Here is an 18,436-nt window from a genome sequence, read left to right as displayed (position 1 = left end):
GACAGAGGAGCCTGGTGGGCTGCTGTCCATGGGGTCACATGGAGTTGGACACGACTGAAGCAACTTTGCATACACGCATGCATTGGAGAGGGAAATGGCAACCCTCCAGTATTCTTGCCTGGAGAATCCCAGGAACGGAGGAGCCTGGTGGGCTGCCGTCTATAGGGTCGCACAGAGTCGGACACGACTGAAGCGACGCAGCAGCAGCATTCACATCCCTTGAGAAGGAACTAGGACATTGTTTAATCGTTGAACTAGTGTTTCTTGACAGCTTTTCATTTGTTCCTGAATTCCCTTAATTCCTTTACGATCATTAATTACTGAGATCTTTCAAGAGCAAGCATTGTGGCCAGGCTGAGATCACAAAACAGCTTGGGCCAAAAATGGCTTCTCTTATGTCAAGAAAACCATGCCTTGTTCTCTTTCTGGGGACTCCCTACCATATCTACTAATGCTAAGGTTTGATTCTGGGACATCTGCTTTCAACTCTGTGAGATACTGGACATTCTAGGGACTACATTGCTTATTAAGGTGACCAGGCTAAGAATTTTTAAAATTTACATATAGTTTGCTTGTCTTTGAGGCCAGTATTAATGTTGGGCTTATTTGCCAATCTGTCCTGAGTCTCACATCTTGTTATAAGTAATAAGTGCTTAGAGAAATGAAAGAATTAGCTAATGCAGTTTTTCTGAAAGAAAAAGAACAGTGTATGATGCAAGCTGTGTCACAGAGGTGTTCATGTTCCCCTGAGCTTGAAGGCACCTTGTAGGCAATTGGCCTCATCTTCTCCTACGAAAGGACCCCTATAACAGTGTCACAGGTCCTGTGTGAACATCAGCACTGGATAGCCCTTTCCAGTTAGACAGCTCAAATTAAGAGAAAGTCCTTTTCACTAAAAGCTCACGATCAGTATTTAACAAGAGCATTTTAGAAAAGCAGCCAAGAGAATTAAATATCAGAATAGTTATGGAAGAAAAAACGCATTGTTGTCTTGAAAGGAATTGGGAACTTTGGTATGAGTTACAAAAATGCATTTTGCTTTATTGTAAATGATTTTCTAAGGATCACAGTATAGAGCGCATTGTGCGTTTGTTTCTGAATTGGTTGTAATCTTTTGTGAGGCCTCAGGTCCTTCTGTCAATCTTTGAAAAGAGGAAGTAAATACGACAGGAATCTCCTATTTCTATTCTCTAGAGATTTTTTAGGTGGTGCTTAACATCGTGTGTGCATGCTCAGTCACTTCAGTCATGTCTGATTCTGTGACCCCATGGACTATAGCCTGCCAGGCTCCTCTGTCCTTGGTATTCTCCAGGCAAGAATACTGGAGTGGGTTGCCATTTCCTACTCCAGGGGATGTTCCTGACCCAGGAGTCGAACCCACGTCTCTTATCTCTCTTTAATTGGCAGACGGTTTCTTAACCACTGACACCACCTGGGAAGCCCTGTGCTAATTGTATGGGAAACAGTGAGGGTGTATTTTTCTCTCACTAAAAAGCCAAATACATTTCAAGTTCTTGTCTTGAGAGTTAAGTATTGGTGTTTGGCTTCTCTAAATTTTCACACATTTTCAAATGGGGAAAACATTCATCATCCAGGTAAGCTTTTAAGTACTTGTTAGAAGCTGTCGTTGTTGGAACAATATAATACATATGGTAGCCTGTGGTCAGCAGTTCTGTTCTTCTCAGTGATTGTAATTGTGTCAAAAGCAAATTTGGTGAGATGGAGCTTTAAGACATGTCCCCGCCAGACTCATGTTAATTGTAGTTGCTACATCTGTTCATTTTGTGCCTTTAAGGATATTAGTGAATGCAATACTTTCTGCAAGTTAAAACTAGCCTAATATTGTTTTGTGAATTGGCTGTTTCAGTTCAATGAGTATTTTTGTGTGGCCTCTGTTAGGCAACCATCATGTTTATTATCGAGCTTCCAAACCCTTCTGAGTTCTCTGCCCTCCTTCCCCTTCCCCTCCCCCACCTGCGCCTAGTCAAGATTCAAAGTACTGTTCATCAAACTGAGGCTCATATGCATTCAGTTTGAGTCAGGGCCAGTATCTCCCCTCCCCCTTTTTTGTTTTGTAAATAAAATGGACTACAACAGGATATATTATAATGGATTGCATGTGAAACTACGTGTTTTTATTGGTTCAGATTTGTACCAGTTAGGTCATGAAATAAAATATACTTTTCACTGTGTATTGTGATGAAGAGTTTGAAAACAGTGGTCTACTTTGGTGCTACTCAATTTGCAGCCCCTGGACACTCGTGCCAGGTCGTTTGTTCCTGGTCTGCAATGGGATACGTACTGAAATTGAGAAGAAGCATTTACAAGTTTTTGTAGCAATTTGACATTGCCAGTTTTCAAGGTTTTGATCAGTGGATTTGTCCCATTGAAAGGTGTAGACCAGTTTGGGTGTTGAACTTGCATGATGAGAGACATCTATTTTGAGTCGTTTACTGTTAAGAAGCACTATTTGAGGATATTTTTATATGTGAGATTCACAGCATGGTGGAGAGAATGAATTGTCTCAGGATAATAAGCTTATTACACCTTTTGGTAACATAGGCTGAATGTGCTTCTAATTTACTAGAGTTTCAAATTTTCTTTTTGTAATGACAGAGGTATTAAAGAATATACAATGTTTTATAATCTCTTTGCTTAAAAAAAAACTTTGTTAACACTGGACAACTTTGAAATTCTAATATAGGTAAATTTTACAACAATATCCATTAAATCATCAATCAGAAATATATGCAATACATCCTTATTTTATAAACAAAGTTTAGTTTCTATAAACAGAAATAAAGTTTCTGGAATAAAAGAAACAACTGACTGTGTTCCAGTCCTTTCTTTGTGATGGAATAATTGTGACGTTAATCACAAATAAGAATTTTAAAAGATGAACAAATATTTGAACACTTATCAGCTTTAAATTTTCCTTTCTTCAGATTTAGATATTATTATCAATAGACTACTTTGAATTAATTTAATAAGATTCAGTGATGAGGATGATTGTACTTCTGAACTGATAAGTGTGAAATTTAGGGCTCATCTTAAAGTTATTAAGGATAGATCTGGCTTATCTATGACTAAAATAGCCGCATATGATCATTAATTTTTAAATTCCTAGACTCTGAGTACTCCAGATTTTTAAGAAACCTAAATCCACCCCAAGTTATTTTTTAAGTGTTAAATAAATGGAAAAACCTAAGTTTAGACTATAAAGAATGAAAGGTTTTCATTTCTGTGCTTTCCACGAGACAGCAGCCGGACTTTGTTTTCCTAATAAGGCTGTGCTAAATGTTGGAATGCTTATCCCCTTGAATTTTACTGAAATACCTAAAAATACTCACTTTACCGAAAAATTTCACAATTTAATTTGTTTTGCCTAGACAAGAATAGAAAAAGTGATGTATCTGGAAAAAGTTAGTGGCAAAATTATGCCTCCAGTATTAACATAGGGCAAGAGAGCATATAGAAGTGAGCCTCAAAGAGCATTATCTTACGCTTTGGATGTTTGAAGAACAAATTAGTTATTTTGTTCTTTTCCATCTGTATTCTGTTTGTCTTTATATATTTAAGATCTGGGGCAAGTTTTAGTTCCTCTCTCTTCTCTTCCTTAAGCAAGTAGCAGCTCATATAGTTCAAGCATACTCATGGGCTACTTTATTGCTTGGCACTGTGTTGAGATTTACTCTTCTTTGATGTGAGATTTGGATTTAGCTTTCTTACAAAATGAAGTCCTATATTTAGGAATACGTTTTCATCTGACTTAGGGGGTAAAAAGACACGGTCCTTATCATGGTATGAAGTAGCTTACGTGTTCTGCCTCCTAGTTGGCTTTCTGGCTTTCTCTCACTGCTCTTTCTGTTTTTACTCTCATGCCAGCCCATTGGCACATTCCTGACTCCAAGATTTAACACTTGCTATATTATGGTCTGCCTGGAATTCTCTGCTTCAGGTCTCTGCTCAGATTTCATCTTATAGAGACCTTGTCTGGCTCCTTCATATAAAATAATGTATCCCCGCCCCTGTTTTTGGAGAAGGGAATGGCAACCCACTCCAGTATTCTTGCCTGGAGAAACCCATGGACAGAGAGCCTGGTGGGATACAGTCCATAAGGTCGCAAAGAGTTGAACACAACCGAGGTGACTTAGCATGCCCCTGTTTTGCTTTATTCTACTGCATTACATCATTGCCATGTGACATACCTTGCTTGTTTATGTTTAGCCTGTTTCTTCCAAGTAGAACATAGTTAACTTCAGAGTAGGAATCTTGTCTGTATTATTCATAGCTGTTGTGCCATCTCCTACAACAGAACCTGCTCTTTAGGGGCTCAATAAATATTTGGGGAATTAATTAATCAATGAAATAATCAAGGAAAAGATATAACATGGGTATTGCCCTGCACTTGAAGTGACATTAGGTGTAATACATATAGGTCAGGAATGAGAAGATGCTAGGTTAAAGTAATTTATGGTAATAGAGAAGCCCATAGTAATTACAACAGATCAGTAGGGTAAACAGAAGTTAGGTTCTGACCATAATATAAGGGTATGTGTTTGTTAATAAAAGTATAGGCTGATTCAAAAAGAATTGAACACTCTTAAAAATGTATTACTCAATGACTAGAAATATATGAATATATGTTCAGTCTCTCAGTAGTGTCTGACTCTTTGCGACCCCATAAGACTGCAGCATGCCAGGCTTCCCTGTCCATCACCAACTCTCAGAGCTTGCTCAAACTCATGTCTGTCAAGTCGGTGATGCCATCCAACTATCTCATCCTCTGTTGTCCCTTTCTCCTCCTGCTTTCAATCTTTCCTTTCATCAGGGTCTTTTCCAGTGAGTCAGTTCTTTGCATCAGGTGGCCAAAGTGTTGGAGTTTCAACTTCAACATCAGTCCTTGCAATGAATATTCAGGACTGATTTCCTTTTATGATTGACTGGTTGGATCTCTTTGCAGTCCAAGAGACTCTCAAGAGTCTTCTCCGACACCACATTTCAAAAGCATTAATTACTAGGTACTCAGCCGTCTTTATAGTCCCAACTCTCACATCCATACATGACTACTGGAAAAACCATAGCTTTGACTAGATGAACCTTTGTTGGCAAAGTAATGTTTCTGCTTTTAAATATGCTATGTAGGTTGGTCATAACTTTCCTTCCAAGAAGTAAGCGTCTTTTAATTTCATGGCTGCAGTCACCATCTGCAATGATTTTGGAGCCCCCCAAAATAAAGTCTGTCACTGTTTCCATTGTTTCCCCATCTATTTGCCATGAATATATGTAGCTAAGCCAAATTGAAAAGGAGGCCTCATAGTTATTTCTGTAATCTTGCACGTGCAGCACAGGGCACTCGTCAGACTGGCAGTCTTACTCATTCAGGGATACTGGTAGCACATCATCATCAGTAGGTGTGATGGGGACTATAATGCCAGTCCTTTATGTTCTCAAGTTCACCAGGTAGAAGAGATAGAAATGTAAGGTTCTTGACACAGACCCACAAGAAGATATGTATCTTGGGATCTGCATGACCCCTGCCCCAGAAGCCAGCTGCTATTTTAATCAGAAACCCAGTTTAGTTTAGCACCCAGGTTAGTGGTGTTTATTAAGGAACCTCCAGCTCCATCCTGCTGGGAAATGAAGTTTAGAGAATTCCTATGAGAAAAATAGCCCTCTTTCTCTGGAAAAATATGGAAGAATGGACTGAAGGTGCTTGTTTCTTTGTTTTTGCATGTTTATAAACCCTTAACTGGGAATCTTCTGAAGAACTTAAACTTTTTTTTTAATGTGTGTATTGTTCAAGCTGTAAAATGCGTACTTTCTATAGATCAAGAATCAGATAGGTGGATAGATATCTGTATATATATATCATCTACCTCTGTGTATCTGTATGTTAACTAAATGTCCATACATATATGTGTGGTTTACCATGAGTAACTTCTGTTTTTATATGAATTAAAACAAAGATGGCATTCTGTAAATAACATGATTGAAAATAGAATAGTTTTTAGTTAGTAGAAAATTAATAGTTATTCATTATTTGAAAGCATTTCTCTCTGTAGTTCTTCACCAAAGTTACTTTTGTGGCTTTCACTTTGATATTATTCCTAGACGGCAGACTGTTGGAGTTGCATTTAAAGCATCTGGAAGCATCTTGGGTTCAAATCTTGGCTCTACCATTTTAAAATCTAAGTTATTGTCAAATTATTGAACCTAGTTGAGTTGCTTCTTCCTGTAATTAAAATGAGAACAATATTATTTTCTTAGAAAAAATAAATGAGGTAATTTATGTAATGGGCAAAATGAAATTATTGGCATTTGGTATGTATTCACTTAAGTGATATTTTCTTATTAATTTCTAGTTTGTTGTTGTTTTCTCTTGAAACATACCCTGGTAGATAATCTGGCTTGGCTCTGACAGTATATAATCCAAAGGGAATAATTTCCAGAAATCCAGGCTCGTATTTTCTGCATGAGGGGTAGGAAATTAATGCCTGTCACTGCTTACTTTGTGCCAATCACTGCTAGGTGTGTTACATGCATGACCTCATTCCACCCTCAGAACAGTTTTATAGGGGAAGAATACTGTCCTTGTGCTAACAAAGAAACTATAGCTTTTAATTTTGTTGGTGGCACAGACTTGCAACCTTTATTTAGTGTTTCACTTGTTTTTCAAAGTATTCCTCTATCAGTGAAGAGCTTGATAAGAGAAAAGGCCGAGTATGAAAGATAGGAGGATCTCTCTGTCTCTTTAAGTCCCTAAGCTTTTCCTAAAAGGAAGGAAAAAAAAAAAAAGGTAGACAAACATCAGGGTATGAACTGTGCCTGCTTATGCTGCTGAACTCCAATACTTTGGCCACCTGATGTGAAGAACTGACTCATTGGAAAAGACCCTGATGCTAGGAAAGATTGAAGGTGGGAGGAGAAGGGGATGACAGAGGATGAGATGGTTGGATGGCATCACTGATTTGATGGACATGAGTTTGAGCAAGCTCTGAGAGTTGGTGATGGACAGGGAAGCCTGGCATGCTGCAGTCCATGGGGTTGCAAAGAGTCAGACATGACTGAGCTCTTGAACTGAACTGAACTGATGATGCTTTTATCCTGTTCTTCAGCATCTGACCCTTATGTATTGCTAGATGTCTGTGAAAATCCATGTGTGCATATGATTTGTTATTGATTCCTTCTCTCTTAATGAATTTTAAGAGATTTTTAGGAGAATTCCTTCTCTAAATGGGCTTAATGAATTTTAAGCGCATTTGTTAAGGGTATTAATAATGTCATGAAAAAGCCAAGAATAAATGGAATAAATGTATAAATGGAATTCCTAATGTTTCACAGGTGGGTTATTTGCTTTGCAAATCCTATTAGTTTCTTATTAATAATGAAGTACTTACTATTTTGATAAAAATTTGTTTTCTCTACTTGATTGGAGCTGGAAGAGAAGGTATATTGAATAAAAGTAATTACCATTGTGCCGTAAGGAAGACAGAGACCTAATAGGTTTTGAGTGAATGAAACTCTGCTACAGATTGCTTGTTTATATCAGTCCTAAAAGTATTATAATCATGTCTGATATGAAATAAAATATGGAATTTTGGTGAAAAATTGGAAAAGAAAGAAATTATACTCTTCAGCTTCTCTCACAGAAAGCATGGGGCACCTTTTTTTCTTTTAATAATGAAAAAATGAACACCATTGCATCACTTGCACAGTTGCATTTGTAATACATAGAAGCAGAAGGTGAGAGAGGTCTTTAGTAGACTTTATCATGTATTAGCAAAGGAACCGAGGTGCAAAGTTAAAAATAGTACTTAAAATGTCACCCTTAATCCAAGAATATTAAACCTGTCCCTTCTCCAAGCTTCAATATCAGTGCCCTGTGATATGAATTTTATTTGAACAGATAGTTTGGAAGTTTAGATGGATCATTCAGTGGCAAGTAGTATGAAGGTTTGAAGTAGAGGAATTAAGAGAGATTGAAAGGTGGCGTCTTGCAGAAAGAATAATGAGAAGCTCAACTCTCATATCTTATGCCAGTCAGTGTCTGAACAGATTGTAATTCGAGGTTTCCCTTTATACAAAATGATTATGAGGTTTAGACTCCAAAAGAGCCACAGTCATGTAGGATTATTTCCTAGAATGTTTGTTATAGTCAAAACCATGAAATAATCTAAACTAGGGGTTAGCGAACTATGGCCTACAGTCCATCCCCCTACTGTTTTTATAAATGAAGTTTTGTTGGAACACAGTCATGCTCACTTACATTTTGTCTGAATCATCTTTCTTGCTTTAACGGCAGAACAGAGCAGTTGAATCTATATCCTGTGGCCCACAAAGTTTAAAATATTGACTGTCTCACCCTTTCCAGAAAAGTTTGTTTTTTAACAATGGGGCATACAAAAGAGCCTCCTTGTATTATATAAACCCTTTATTGAAATAGTATTTTTACTTGATAAAAATTTTATTTTTAATAAGAATGAATTATCCTGAACACTGAAATGCCTTTTATTGAAACTTGAACATACCTGTGATGTTATATAATCTCTTCAACTTTCTTGTTTATAGAAATTACTTTATAAGCACTAGTTAGAAAAGTGCATTTTTCCCCTTAAATGATGCTGAGATTATTTGGAGTGTGGACATGAGGCACAATAAACAGATAAAACTTTCTTCCCTGATAAAAATGCTTTTGTGGAAATAAATATAGTGTTAAAAAATAAATTTTTTCCATATAGAATCAAGTAGAATAATGGGAAATTTTGCATTTATCACTATGTGAAACTCTTATTTATTGGCTTATTATATGCCTCTTCCAGCTCAAAATTATTGAAGGCTGGGCAGATGAAAGGGTGATTTCAAGTGAAGGATATCAAGTAATATATAAAACTCTCATCCAAGCTAGTTATTTAAACTGATCAGTATTCAGTTTGCAGTTCTAAAGATCTTAATAGCATTAAATTGGTGAACTTCAACCATAGAAAATAAAGCAGCACATCAAGAGATGAAGAAATATTTGTCAATTTGCTGATTCCTGCTATGTGAGATGGATATATCAGAGGAAGGATAATGTAGATATTGGCATTAAACTTTTTAGTGATCCAAGTTCTTTAACATTTGTAGACTTTATTTCTGAAACTTAAGCAAAACATTGTGTATACAGCCTTTAATTTAGTGTGGAGCTCCTAATAAGACCCCAATAAATGTAATGTTGACCGTGATCCTCTCGTTGTTTGTATAATAGGAAATTATGTTGTCATTTTAAGTTCAGCCTAATGCTCCTTTCTCTCACAAGCCCCTTATATTCCTTCTTGAAAACGCTGTAACCGATCTGGTCAGGGAAGGTCAGTAGAAGTCCTTTCCTTCCCTTCCTTACTCCCTCAGTCCCTCCCTGTCTCCTTTAATGGCTTGATTTAGAACTTGGTTGCTGAAAATTTCTTCTCAAGCCCCATCAACTCTTGTAACGACCTGAAAAGAATTTTTACAACAAAAGCCATTTCCTTACACAGAGAGGTAATTATTAATATCAAGTGGTTAATTGCCTGTTGTGAATTTCTCAGTGCCCCTTGAGCCAAGCCTCAGCAGAGGAGGCCCCAGGTACTCAGAGGGCTTCTAGCAATTCCATTGCTTCTCTCTTTTCCTTCTTTCTCTACTAAGTCTGTTGGACTTTGGGTTATTATTTCTGTCTCTCTATATTTAGTACTCGTAGTAATAGAGAGGGGCTTCCTGGTGGTTCAGATGGTAATAGAGAAAATGCAAAGAGAGAGAAAGAAACTGAGACTATGTGTATGAAAATGAATACATGTGTATGTGGTGAGTATAATTTTTTATAAGCTGAAAGGTATTTGTTAATAATGTGCTGCATGTGTGTATGCTCAGTTGTATCTGATTCTTTGCAACCCCATGGACTGTAGCTGGCCAGGCTCTTCTGTCCATAAAATTTTCCAGACAAGAATACCAGAGGGGGTTGCCATTTCCTCCTCCTGGGGATCTTTGCAACCCAGGGATTGAACCTGGGTCTCCTCTGTAGGCAGGTGGACTCTTTACCACCGAGCTGCCTGGGAAGCCCTGATATATAAGTACTACTGTATATACAGCACACTGATATATAGCTATTTTGTACTCTTGTTTGTAGAAAAAATATGTTCTCAAATCATTTGGAAAAAAACCACTGATGCCATAAGTGATTTAAATGTTTAAGGTTTGAGTTTTAGGAAAGCCGACTAACTAGAAGTACAATTAAATATGGGGAAATGGTTTAAAGAGACATCCCTCTACACACTTGAGTGCTCACTTTTTTCCCCTCTGGAGTTGCTTTGTTATTGCAAATTGACAACTTTGCAATTAAAGTGATTAATGATGTGCCCTAGTGTTTATGGGTCCTGAGGTCAGTGAGCCCAAAGATGGCCATGCTGTGGGAAACTTAGATAGAGCTCATCTCACGGAAGATGAACTGAAATTCCTTCTCTTTTCTGTATGATTGTTTATGAATTAAGTGTATTAGATATGGTTGAAGGCATCACCAAGACATAATAAGTAATGTGAGTAATCTTTATCAGTCCAGTTCTGTTGCATAATTCCTTATTTTTAAACACTAATGTGAACATTCATTGGTGACTTTTATTAGCTAAAAAAGTTTTACTTTATACAGCAGTATGAGAAAATTCATTGAGTGTTCAGTGAAGTTTTTCATGATCCCTTTGATTTAATCTTTATTAGATCTATCGATTATTTTGGGTATTATTTTTCCTATACATTATTTTAACCAGGGCATCAAAATTGTGATTTCAAATCCAATGTTGTAACTTGGAACTCCTTTCAACCATTCAGCCAGAAGTTCTGAAACTGGTTGTAATGCTTCAGGGATTTTTATTTTGGATACTGCGCTTATAAAAATCAATCAGCTTTCAACATAGATTGTTCTAACCACACTGTGGGCTTTGTTCTTTGGATTCCATGAGCTGAGCATAGTACAGGGCCAAGGCACTAGCCTCTCTCCCCGTCGTGGCTTACTGCCCTACAGAAGTGTCGCACCAAGGGAAGAGAGAACAATAAGTGGATTGTTTGGTCTGTGGCACCGAGCCATTGCCAGGATCTCTGCTGGTTTCAGACACACACACTGCACAACAGTGACTTGTGACGATCACTGTGGTTGAACGGGAGATCTGTATATTACACATTGCTTATTTCCCAGGATTTGAACAGAAAAATGTAGGAATAATTATTAGCAATTATACATCAGTTTTTAAAACTTTGTCTTTGCAAAATTGTTTGCTTATATGTAATCTATAACATTTCTAAAGTAAAGGAGCAGATTCTCAGTATAATACTGTTCTTGAAAGAAAGGCAACTATAAAAATTTTAATTTGGGGAAGTAATCTCCTTATTCGTTTTTTAGGATTTTCTCCTCGGGGAATATGGGAAATGTATATTTGAGTTTGGTGGAGGAAATGAGATTTTCTCCTTAAACATTGATTAAATTATACTCAGAGTATTTGGGTATCTTACTTAACAACGTTCAAGAAAGCACCCGCTTGTCAAGAAAGATACGCTGTATAACAAAAGGTTTTGAGGAGTTTGTGGATTGTAATATTTCTTTCTCTTAATTTTAGCCACCTGAAGGAGACTTAAGAAAACCTTTCAGACTGACAGAGATTTACTCCATTTAAAATAACATTGATCAGAGGGTTTTTCCCTTTCATAATTCCAACCTTGAGAAAGGTTTCCTAAGTAAATGAATATACTAAACATGAGTTCCAGAAATGAGTATTTCAAGCTCATGGGTATGGACCATGATCAGTGTTTTCTTCTTTAGGCATTTAAAGGCTTTGAATAGTCCCATGGTTACTATGCTTATGTAACTTTAAATTTTCTACATTTCTCTGATAACAGAACCTTTTTCGGGGGGAGGGTGTTTTGAAAAGTAGTTTTCTGTGAAGCCTACTTTGAGAAATAGCCTTACTTATCATAAGAAGTAGAACATGTACAGTGCATAAAATGTGGAAAATACAAGAAAGGAGAAAACATATCATTCATAGAGAACTTCTACTAAAATGTTGGTGTGTTTCCAGTTTTTTCCATGTGTTAATCATGCTCCATATATGCTATTTTATATTTTTCTTTTTTCACTTAATATCATAAAGTAAGCATGTTAGCATGTAATTCAGAATTCTTTCTAAAAATTATTGTAATTGTTGTATAGTGTTTCATCATTTGGTTATACCACAGCCACTTCCTCATTGTATATTTAATTAGTTGTTTCCTAGTTTTCACTGTTGTAAGTTACACTGTTCAGTTCAGTACAGTTGCTCGGTCATGTCTGACTCTTTGCGACCCCATGAACTGCAGCATGCCAGGCTTCCCTGTACATCACCAAATCCCAGAGCTTGCTCAGATTCATGTCCATCAAATCGGTGATGCCATCCATCCATCTCATCCTCTGTCATCCCCTTCTCCTCCTGCCCTAAATCTTTCTCAGCATCAGGGTCTTTTCCAATGAGTCAGTTCTTTGCATCAGGTGGCCAAAGTATTGGAGTTTCAGCTTCAGCATCAGTCCTTCCAGTGAATATTCAGGACTGATCTCCTTTAGGATGGACTGGGTGGATCTCCTTGCAGTCCAAGGGACTCTCAGAGTCTATTCCAACACCGCAGTTCAAAAGCATCAATTCTTCGGCACTCAGCTTTCTTTATAGTCCAACTCTCACATCCATACGTGACTACTGGAAAAACCATAGCTTTGACTAGATGGACCTTTGTCAGCAAAGTAATGTCTCTGCTTTTTAATATGCTGTCTAGGTTGGTCATAACTTTTCTTCCAAGGAGCAAGCGTCTTTTAGTTTCCTGGCTGCAGTCACCATCTGCAGTGATTCCCGAGCCCCCAAAATAAAGTTTCTCACTGTTTCCATTGTTTTCCCATCCATTTGCCATGAAGTGATGGGACTGGATGTCATTATCTTAGTTTTCTGGATGTTGAATTTTAAGCCAACTTTTCCACTCTCCTCTTTCACTTTCATCAAGAGGCTCTTTAGTTTTTCTTTGCTTTCTGTCATAAGGGAGGTGTTGTCTGCATATCTGAGGTTATTGATATTTCTCCCGGCAATCTTGATTCCACCTTGTGTTCATCCAGCCCGACATTTCCATGATGTACCCTCATAGCTCAGTTGGTAAAAAATCTGCCTGCAATGCAGGAGACCCCAGTTCTATTCCTAGGTCGGGAAGATCCACTGCAGAAGGGATAGGCTACCCACTCCAGTATTCTTGGGCTTCCCTTGTGGCTCAGCTGGTAAAGAATCTGCATGCAATGCGGAGACCTGGGTTTGATTCCTAGGTTGGGCTACCCACTCCAGTATTCTGGCCTGGAGAATTCCATAGACTGTATAGTCTATGGGGTTGCAAAGAGTCAGATACGACTGAGCGACTTTCACTTTCACTCTGCATATAAGTTAAATAAGCAGGGTGACAATACACAGCCTTAACATATTCCTTCCCCAATTTGGAACCAGTCTGTTGTTCCATGTCCAGTTCTAACTGTTGCTTCCTGACCTGCATACATATTTCTCAGGAGGCAGGTCAGGTGGTCTGGTAGTCCCATCTCTTTCAGAATTTTCCACAGTTTATTGTGATCCACACAGAGAAAGGCTTTGGCGTAGTCAATAAAGCAGAAGTAGATGTTTTTCTGGAACTCCCTTGCTTTCTCAGTCATCCAGCGGATGTTGGCAATTTGATATTTGGTTCCTCTGCCTTTTCTAAATCCAGCTTAACATCTGGAAATTTTTGTTTCAGGTTCTGTTGAAGCCTAGCTTGGAGAATTTTGCACATTTCTTTGCTAGTGTCTGAGATGAGTTCAATTGTACAGTAGTTTGTGTATTCTTTGGCATTGCCTTTCTTTGGGATTGGAATGAAAACTGACCTTTTCCGTCTTGTGTCCACTACTGAGTTTTCCAAACTTGCTGGCATATTGAGTGCAGCACTTTCACAGCATCATCTTTTAGGATTTGAAATAGCTCAACTGGAATTCCATCACCTCCACTAGCTTTGTTTGTAGTGATGCTTTCTAAGGCCTTCTTGACTTTGTTTGCCAGGGTGTCTCATTCTAGGTGAGTGATCACACCATTGTGGTTATCCGGGTCATGAAGTTCCTTTTTGTACAGTTCTTCTGTGTATTCTTACAACCTCTTCTCAATATCTTCTGCTTCTGTTAGATCTATACCATTTCTGTCCTTTATTGTGCCCATGTTTGCATGAAATGTTTCCTTGGTGAAATGTTTCCTTGGTATGTCTGATTTTCTTGAAGAGATCTCTAGTCTTTCCCATTCTATTGTTTTCTCTATTTCTTTGCAGTGATCACTGAGGAAGGCTTTCTTATCTCTCCTTGCTATTCTTTGGAACTCTGCATTCAAATGGGTGTTCCATTTCTCATTTGCCTTTTGCTTCTCTTCTTTTCTCAGCTATTTGTAAGGCCTCCTCAGATGGCCATTTTTTCATTTTGCATTTCATTTTCTTGGGGAAGGTCTTGATCACTGCCTCCTATACAATATAGGGAATGAATATATTTATCCATAAAGTCATTTTCTTATTTTAGATTAGTTCCTTATGATAGACTCAAAGAAATTGATTTAATAGGTCAAGAGGCCTGAGATTTCTTCAAGTCTTTTTGTAAATAAATGCCAAATTATTTTCCATAAGAGCTGTAATAATATGTCATCCTTCCAACAAAATACAGCATATCCTCAGAATCATTATGTATTAATATGTTTAAAAATCTTGACACTATTGAAAATAAAAGATATTGTAACTTTTTATTTGGCTATTTTGTTATAGTGAAGTTTGATTTTTTAAAAACGGGTGTTACTGCTATTCATTAATTTTTCAGATTTCATTTGTCATGCTTTCAAAATTTCCCAAACCACAATAGTTTTAGTGTTGTAAGAGTGTGTAATCACACTTAAATGTAAGATTTATGTACTCTATTGATCTTTAAAAATATAACTCATGTATGTTACAGATTTTATATATGTATTCTGTGCATTAAAAATGCTTTTCCTAATGTTTTTAATGTGGGCAAGTTGACTTGTTCTGTTTATTAAAAAAATAATATACTAAAATGAAGGCCATTTTAACAGAAATATTCAAAAATTACATGGCTTAAACTGTGAGCTCCTGTAAATATTCAAACAGAGGTCAAACATATATCTGATTGGCATGTGATAGAGTAACTCTAAGGCTTCCTTGATAGATCAGTTGATAAAGAATCTGCCTGCAATGCAGGAGACCCCTGTTCAATTCTTGGGTCAGGAAGATCCTCTGGAGAAGGGATAGTCTGCCCACTCCAGTATTCTTGGGCTTCCCTTGTGGATCAGCTGGTAAAGAATCCACCTGCAATCCAGGAGACCTGGGTTTGATCCCTGGGTCGGGAAGATCCCCTGGAGAAGGGAAAGGCTACCCACTCCAGTATTCTAGCCTGGAGAATTCCATGGACTGTATAGTCCATGGGGTTGCAAAGAGTTGGACATGACTGAGCGACTTACATTTCACTTCAAGGAACCTTCTAAGTTTCAATGATTCTATGATTCATTTGGTAATTATTTAAGTATTTAAACCAGCATAATTAATTTTTATTGCATGTAGTGTCAGTTCTTTCGTTTGATATTTAATTATAAACCAGTCTTTTTTTTTTTCCACCTACAACATAATGCTTGTAATTTTCATGTGTAATGGACTTGATCCTAGAATTTTGAGGACAGGTTTTCCTCTTTTCTTTGACTGCTTTTCTTATTTCATGTCATTGTACTTGTGGGCCTTTATCAGAAGGTGAGCAGGCCAGATAGTAAAGATTCAGTTTAAATTTTTTTGTGAATCCTATATTTTAAGAAATAGTTTTGTAGAACTTTCAATCCATAAAATATGGTGAGACTCGTTCTTTAAGTTCTGAACAGATTAAGAGGCTGGACCCCACAAAGTTAGTGAAAACTAACCATTCTGGGGTTTTTGTTGTTGTTTCTAATGCTATTCAAGTAAGAACTAACACCCAGAAAAAACTAAGGGGTTTGTTTTCATAGACATGGGATCTATACATTTTATTCTTCTTGGAAACCACTTTATTCTGTTCAGGTTAAACATCATCTTTTGTTTATATTGTTTTTGTGTTACTAGAAGAGCTCCATATACCTTTAAGTGTCCAGATGAAAAAGGATTCTGTCCTCTCTGTTACGGCAAAATTTCAATCGTGTCTTGGGTGGTTTTAATAAGTAGATCGTTTGTGATTGCATCTTACTGTGAAATTTCAGTGAAAGAAAGATTCCAGTGTTCTGTTCTTGAACTTGTTTCCTTTGCTTGTTATAATAAGCCTATAAGCTAAAAGAGAAATTGATAGCACACATGGAAAGTTGTGCAATTGCAGAGTGTAATTCTCCATAGCAGTAACCGAATGTTAGCATCCATTGTTGTCTCTCATTATGTTAGTCAATTATTCAGTCTGTGCTTGCCCTGGCTAACCAAATTAGTTGTTATTGGAAAATTCAGTTGCTCCTAAAAATGTTGATCAGAGTTCATTACTAGGTTATGACTGTAGAGACCAAATACCCTATGTTAGCTTCTCTGTAAGTAAAATGATCTCATGATTTGCAGCTTAAAATTTATCACTTATTATTTACCTACTGTGGTTACATTTCTTGAATTCTGCACTTGCTGTCGTATCCTCAGGCTTGTGTGATACAAGAGGAGTTAGACTGCTTCTGACATTATTAAACTTAACGTATACCTTCAGTTCAGTTCAGTTCAGTCACTCAGTCGTGTCCCTTAATGCTGGGAAAATAGCTTTAAGTCATTAGGAGCTCTCCAATCATTTACTGTCCTTGACTGCAGACAGTGTACTGTAATACATAAAGATGGTTGGCTTTAGCTGCATTCTAGAAGTAATTTACTTTAAAGTTCCTCCTGTGAAGAATGGGGATAATGATTGCTGCTGCTTTGGTTATTTGTCATGATTATAAGAGATAATTGCTCCAAATCAATTATCATTACTATTAGTCCATGCTAACCAAACTGACAGTAATAATACAAAAAAGTATAGATTAAAAATAATGAATTTGTATATGAGAATAGTTTTGTGCATGGATCTTTGTCCTCTTTTCCTTTTTGTCTTCTTTCTATGCTCAGTACTGATAACCTGTTATTAATACATGCCAGGCCCTGGTGATACAGAGACTCAAGTAGGCCATGATCATTGCCTTCACTGAAATTTTAGCCTAGTGGAAGAACTTACAGTTTGGTTTTAGCAGAACAGATACATTAACCTGCACTTAAAATATAAATACAAAATTAATACTCAGTGAGCCAGTTCAACCAGAATTTATTTAGTATCTTCACACAAAGATCCACATGTTCTTTGGGCATATTCATGGATAGTAAGAGAGAAGGCAGATACTGTTGGACAAAGAGATCAGTTATTTGTTTCAGGAACTATTGAAAGTCGTGTTTATTTTACTTTACCCTTTTTGGTGAGGGATATAACCTTAATTTAAAGGTTAATCATGGGTTAATTAGCAAACAGGATTGATGTTTGTCTTTCCTCATTTGAATGTGTAGAGAACTGTTGAATACTTAGTGTATGAGTTATTAGATCTTACAGCATTTCAGTTTCATGAACTAATTAGTAGATTGTTAATAGTTGAAAGCATGAATTATGAAACTATAAATTCTGATGATTTAGTATGTTAAGGTACATAATAATAAAAATTTCATTAATAAGTTTGCGAAAATTCATGTTTTCTTCCTTTTTCTGTTTTTTCCTCAGAGCATCTGCTACACCCAAGCTTGAGCCAGTTCCTGTTCAAAAGGTGTGTTTCTAATCCAGCATTACTGGGATAATATTTGATTGTCCCTCCTGAACCACTCTAACTTCCATTCCTGTCTCCAACTATACTGACAATTTATAGTTCTCATATAGTTTTTCCTCACAGTTCTTTAAAGATGATGAGGGATAGTGAAAATCAACACATAACAGAATTATCATGTAATTATTCCTTACTATTTAAACAATGTAATTATTCCTTATTATTTAAATAGTGTTTCCAGTGTCATATATTATCGGTAACTCATATCCAGATGTCTTACCTTCACTTTTAATTTGCCTCTTTATTCAAATAATCTAAACAGATTAAATAAGTGGTTACAAAAATGAATGTCACAGTAAGTCTTTAATGACAGTTTACTGGTAATATTAAATTATATTTTAAATTATATTTTCAGAGTATTCTTGGATTAGGTTTTTGGCAAGTACCCTATTTTTTTATATATATCTATCTTCAGATTGTCCCAAACCATTGTTCATTTACATCTGGTTTTGTGCTTTGGGGGGTTTTCTCCTTAATTTTACTTGTGCCTTTTCAGTGAATTTGCTCATATTGATTCCCTGAGGCATTAAGTTACTTTA

General features: G+C 36.8%; 1 protein-coding gene across 16 annotated transcripts in view; it reads left to right on the top strand.

The window, feature by feature from the left end:
• The window catches only part of PDLIM5 (PDZ and LIM domain 5), a 227,706-nt gene that overhangs the window by 108,214 nt on the left and 101,056 nt on the right, over positions 1 to 18,436 (top strand). For all 16 annotated transcript variants that reach the window (XM_006046893.4, XM_006046896.4, XM_006046892.4 and 13 more), the window contains one exon: positions 17,798 to 17,840. In XM_006046893.4, the coding sequence (XP_006046955.3) occupies positions 17,798 to 17,840 (43 nt within the window). The remainder of the gene's footprint in view (positions 1 to 17,797; positions 17,841 to 18,436) is intronic.

This window comes from Bubalus bubalis, chromosome 7 (genome assembly GCF_019923935.1).
Source record: "Bubalus bubalis isolate 160015118507 breed Murrah chromosome 7, NDDB_SH_1, whole genome shotgun sequence".
Classification (NCBI taxonomy): domain Eukaryota; kingdom Metazoa; phylum Chordata; class Mammalia; order Artiodactyla; family Bovidae; genus Bubalus; species Bubalus bubalis.
This window is presented reverse-complemented; position numbering and strand designations above follow the sequence as displayed.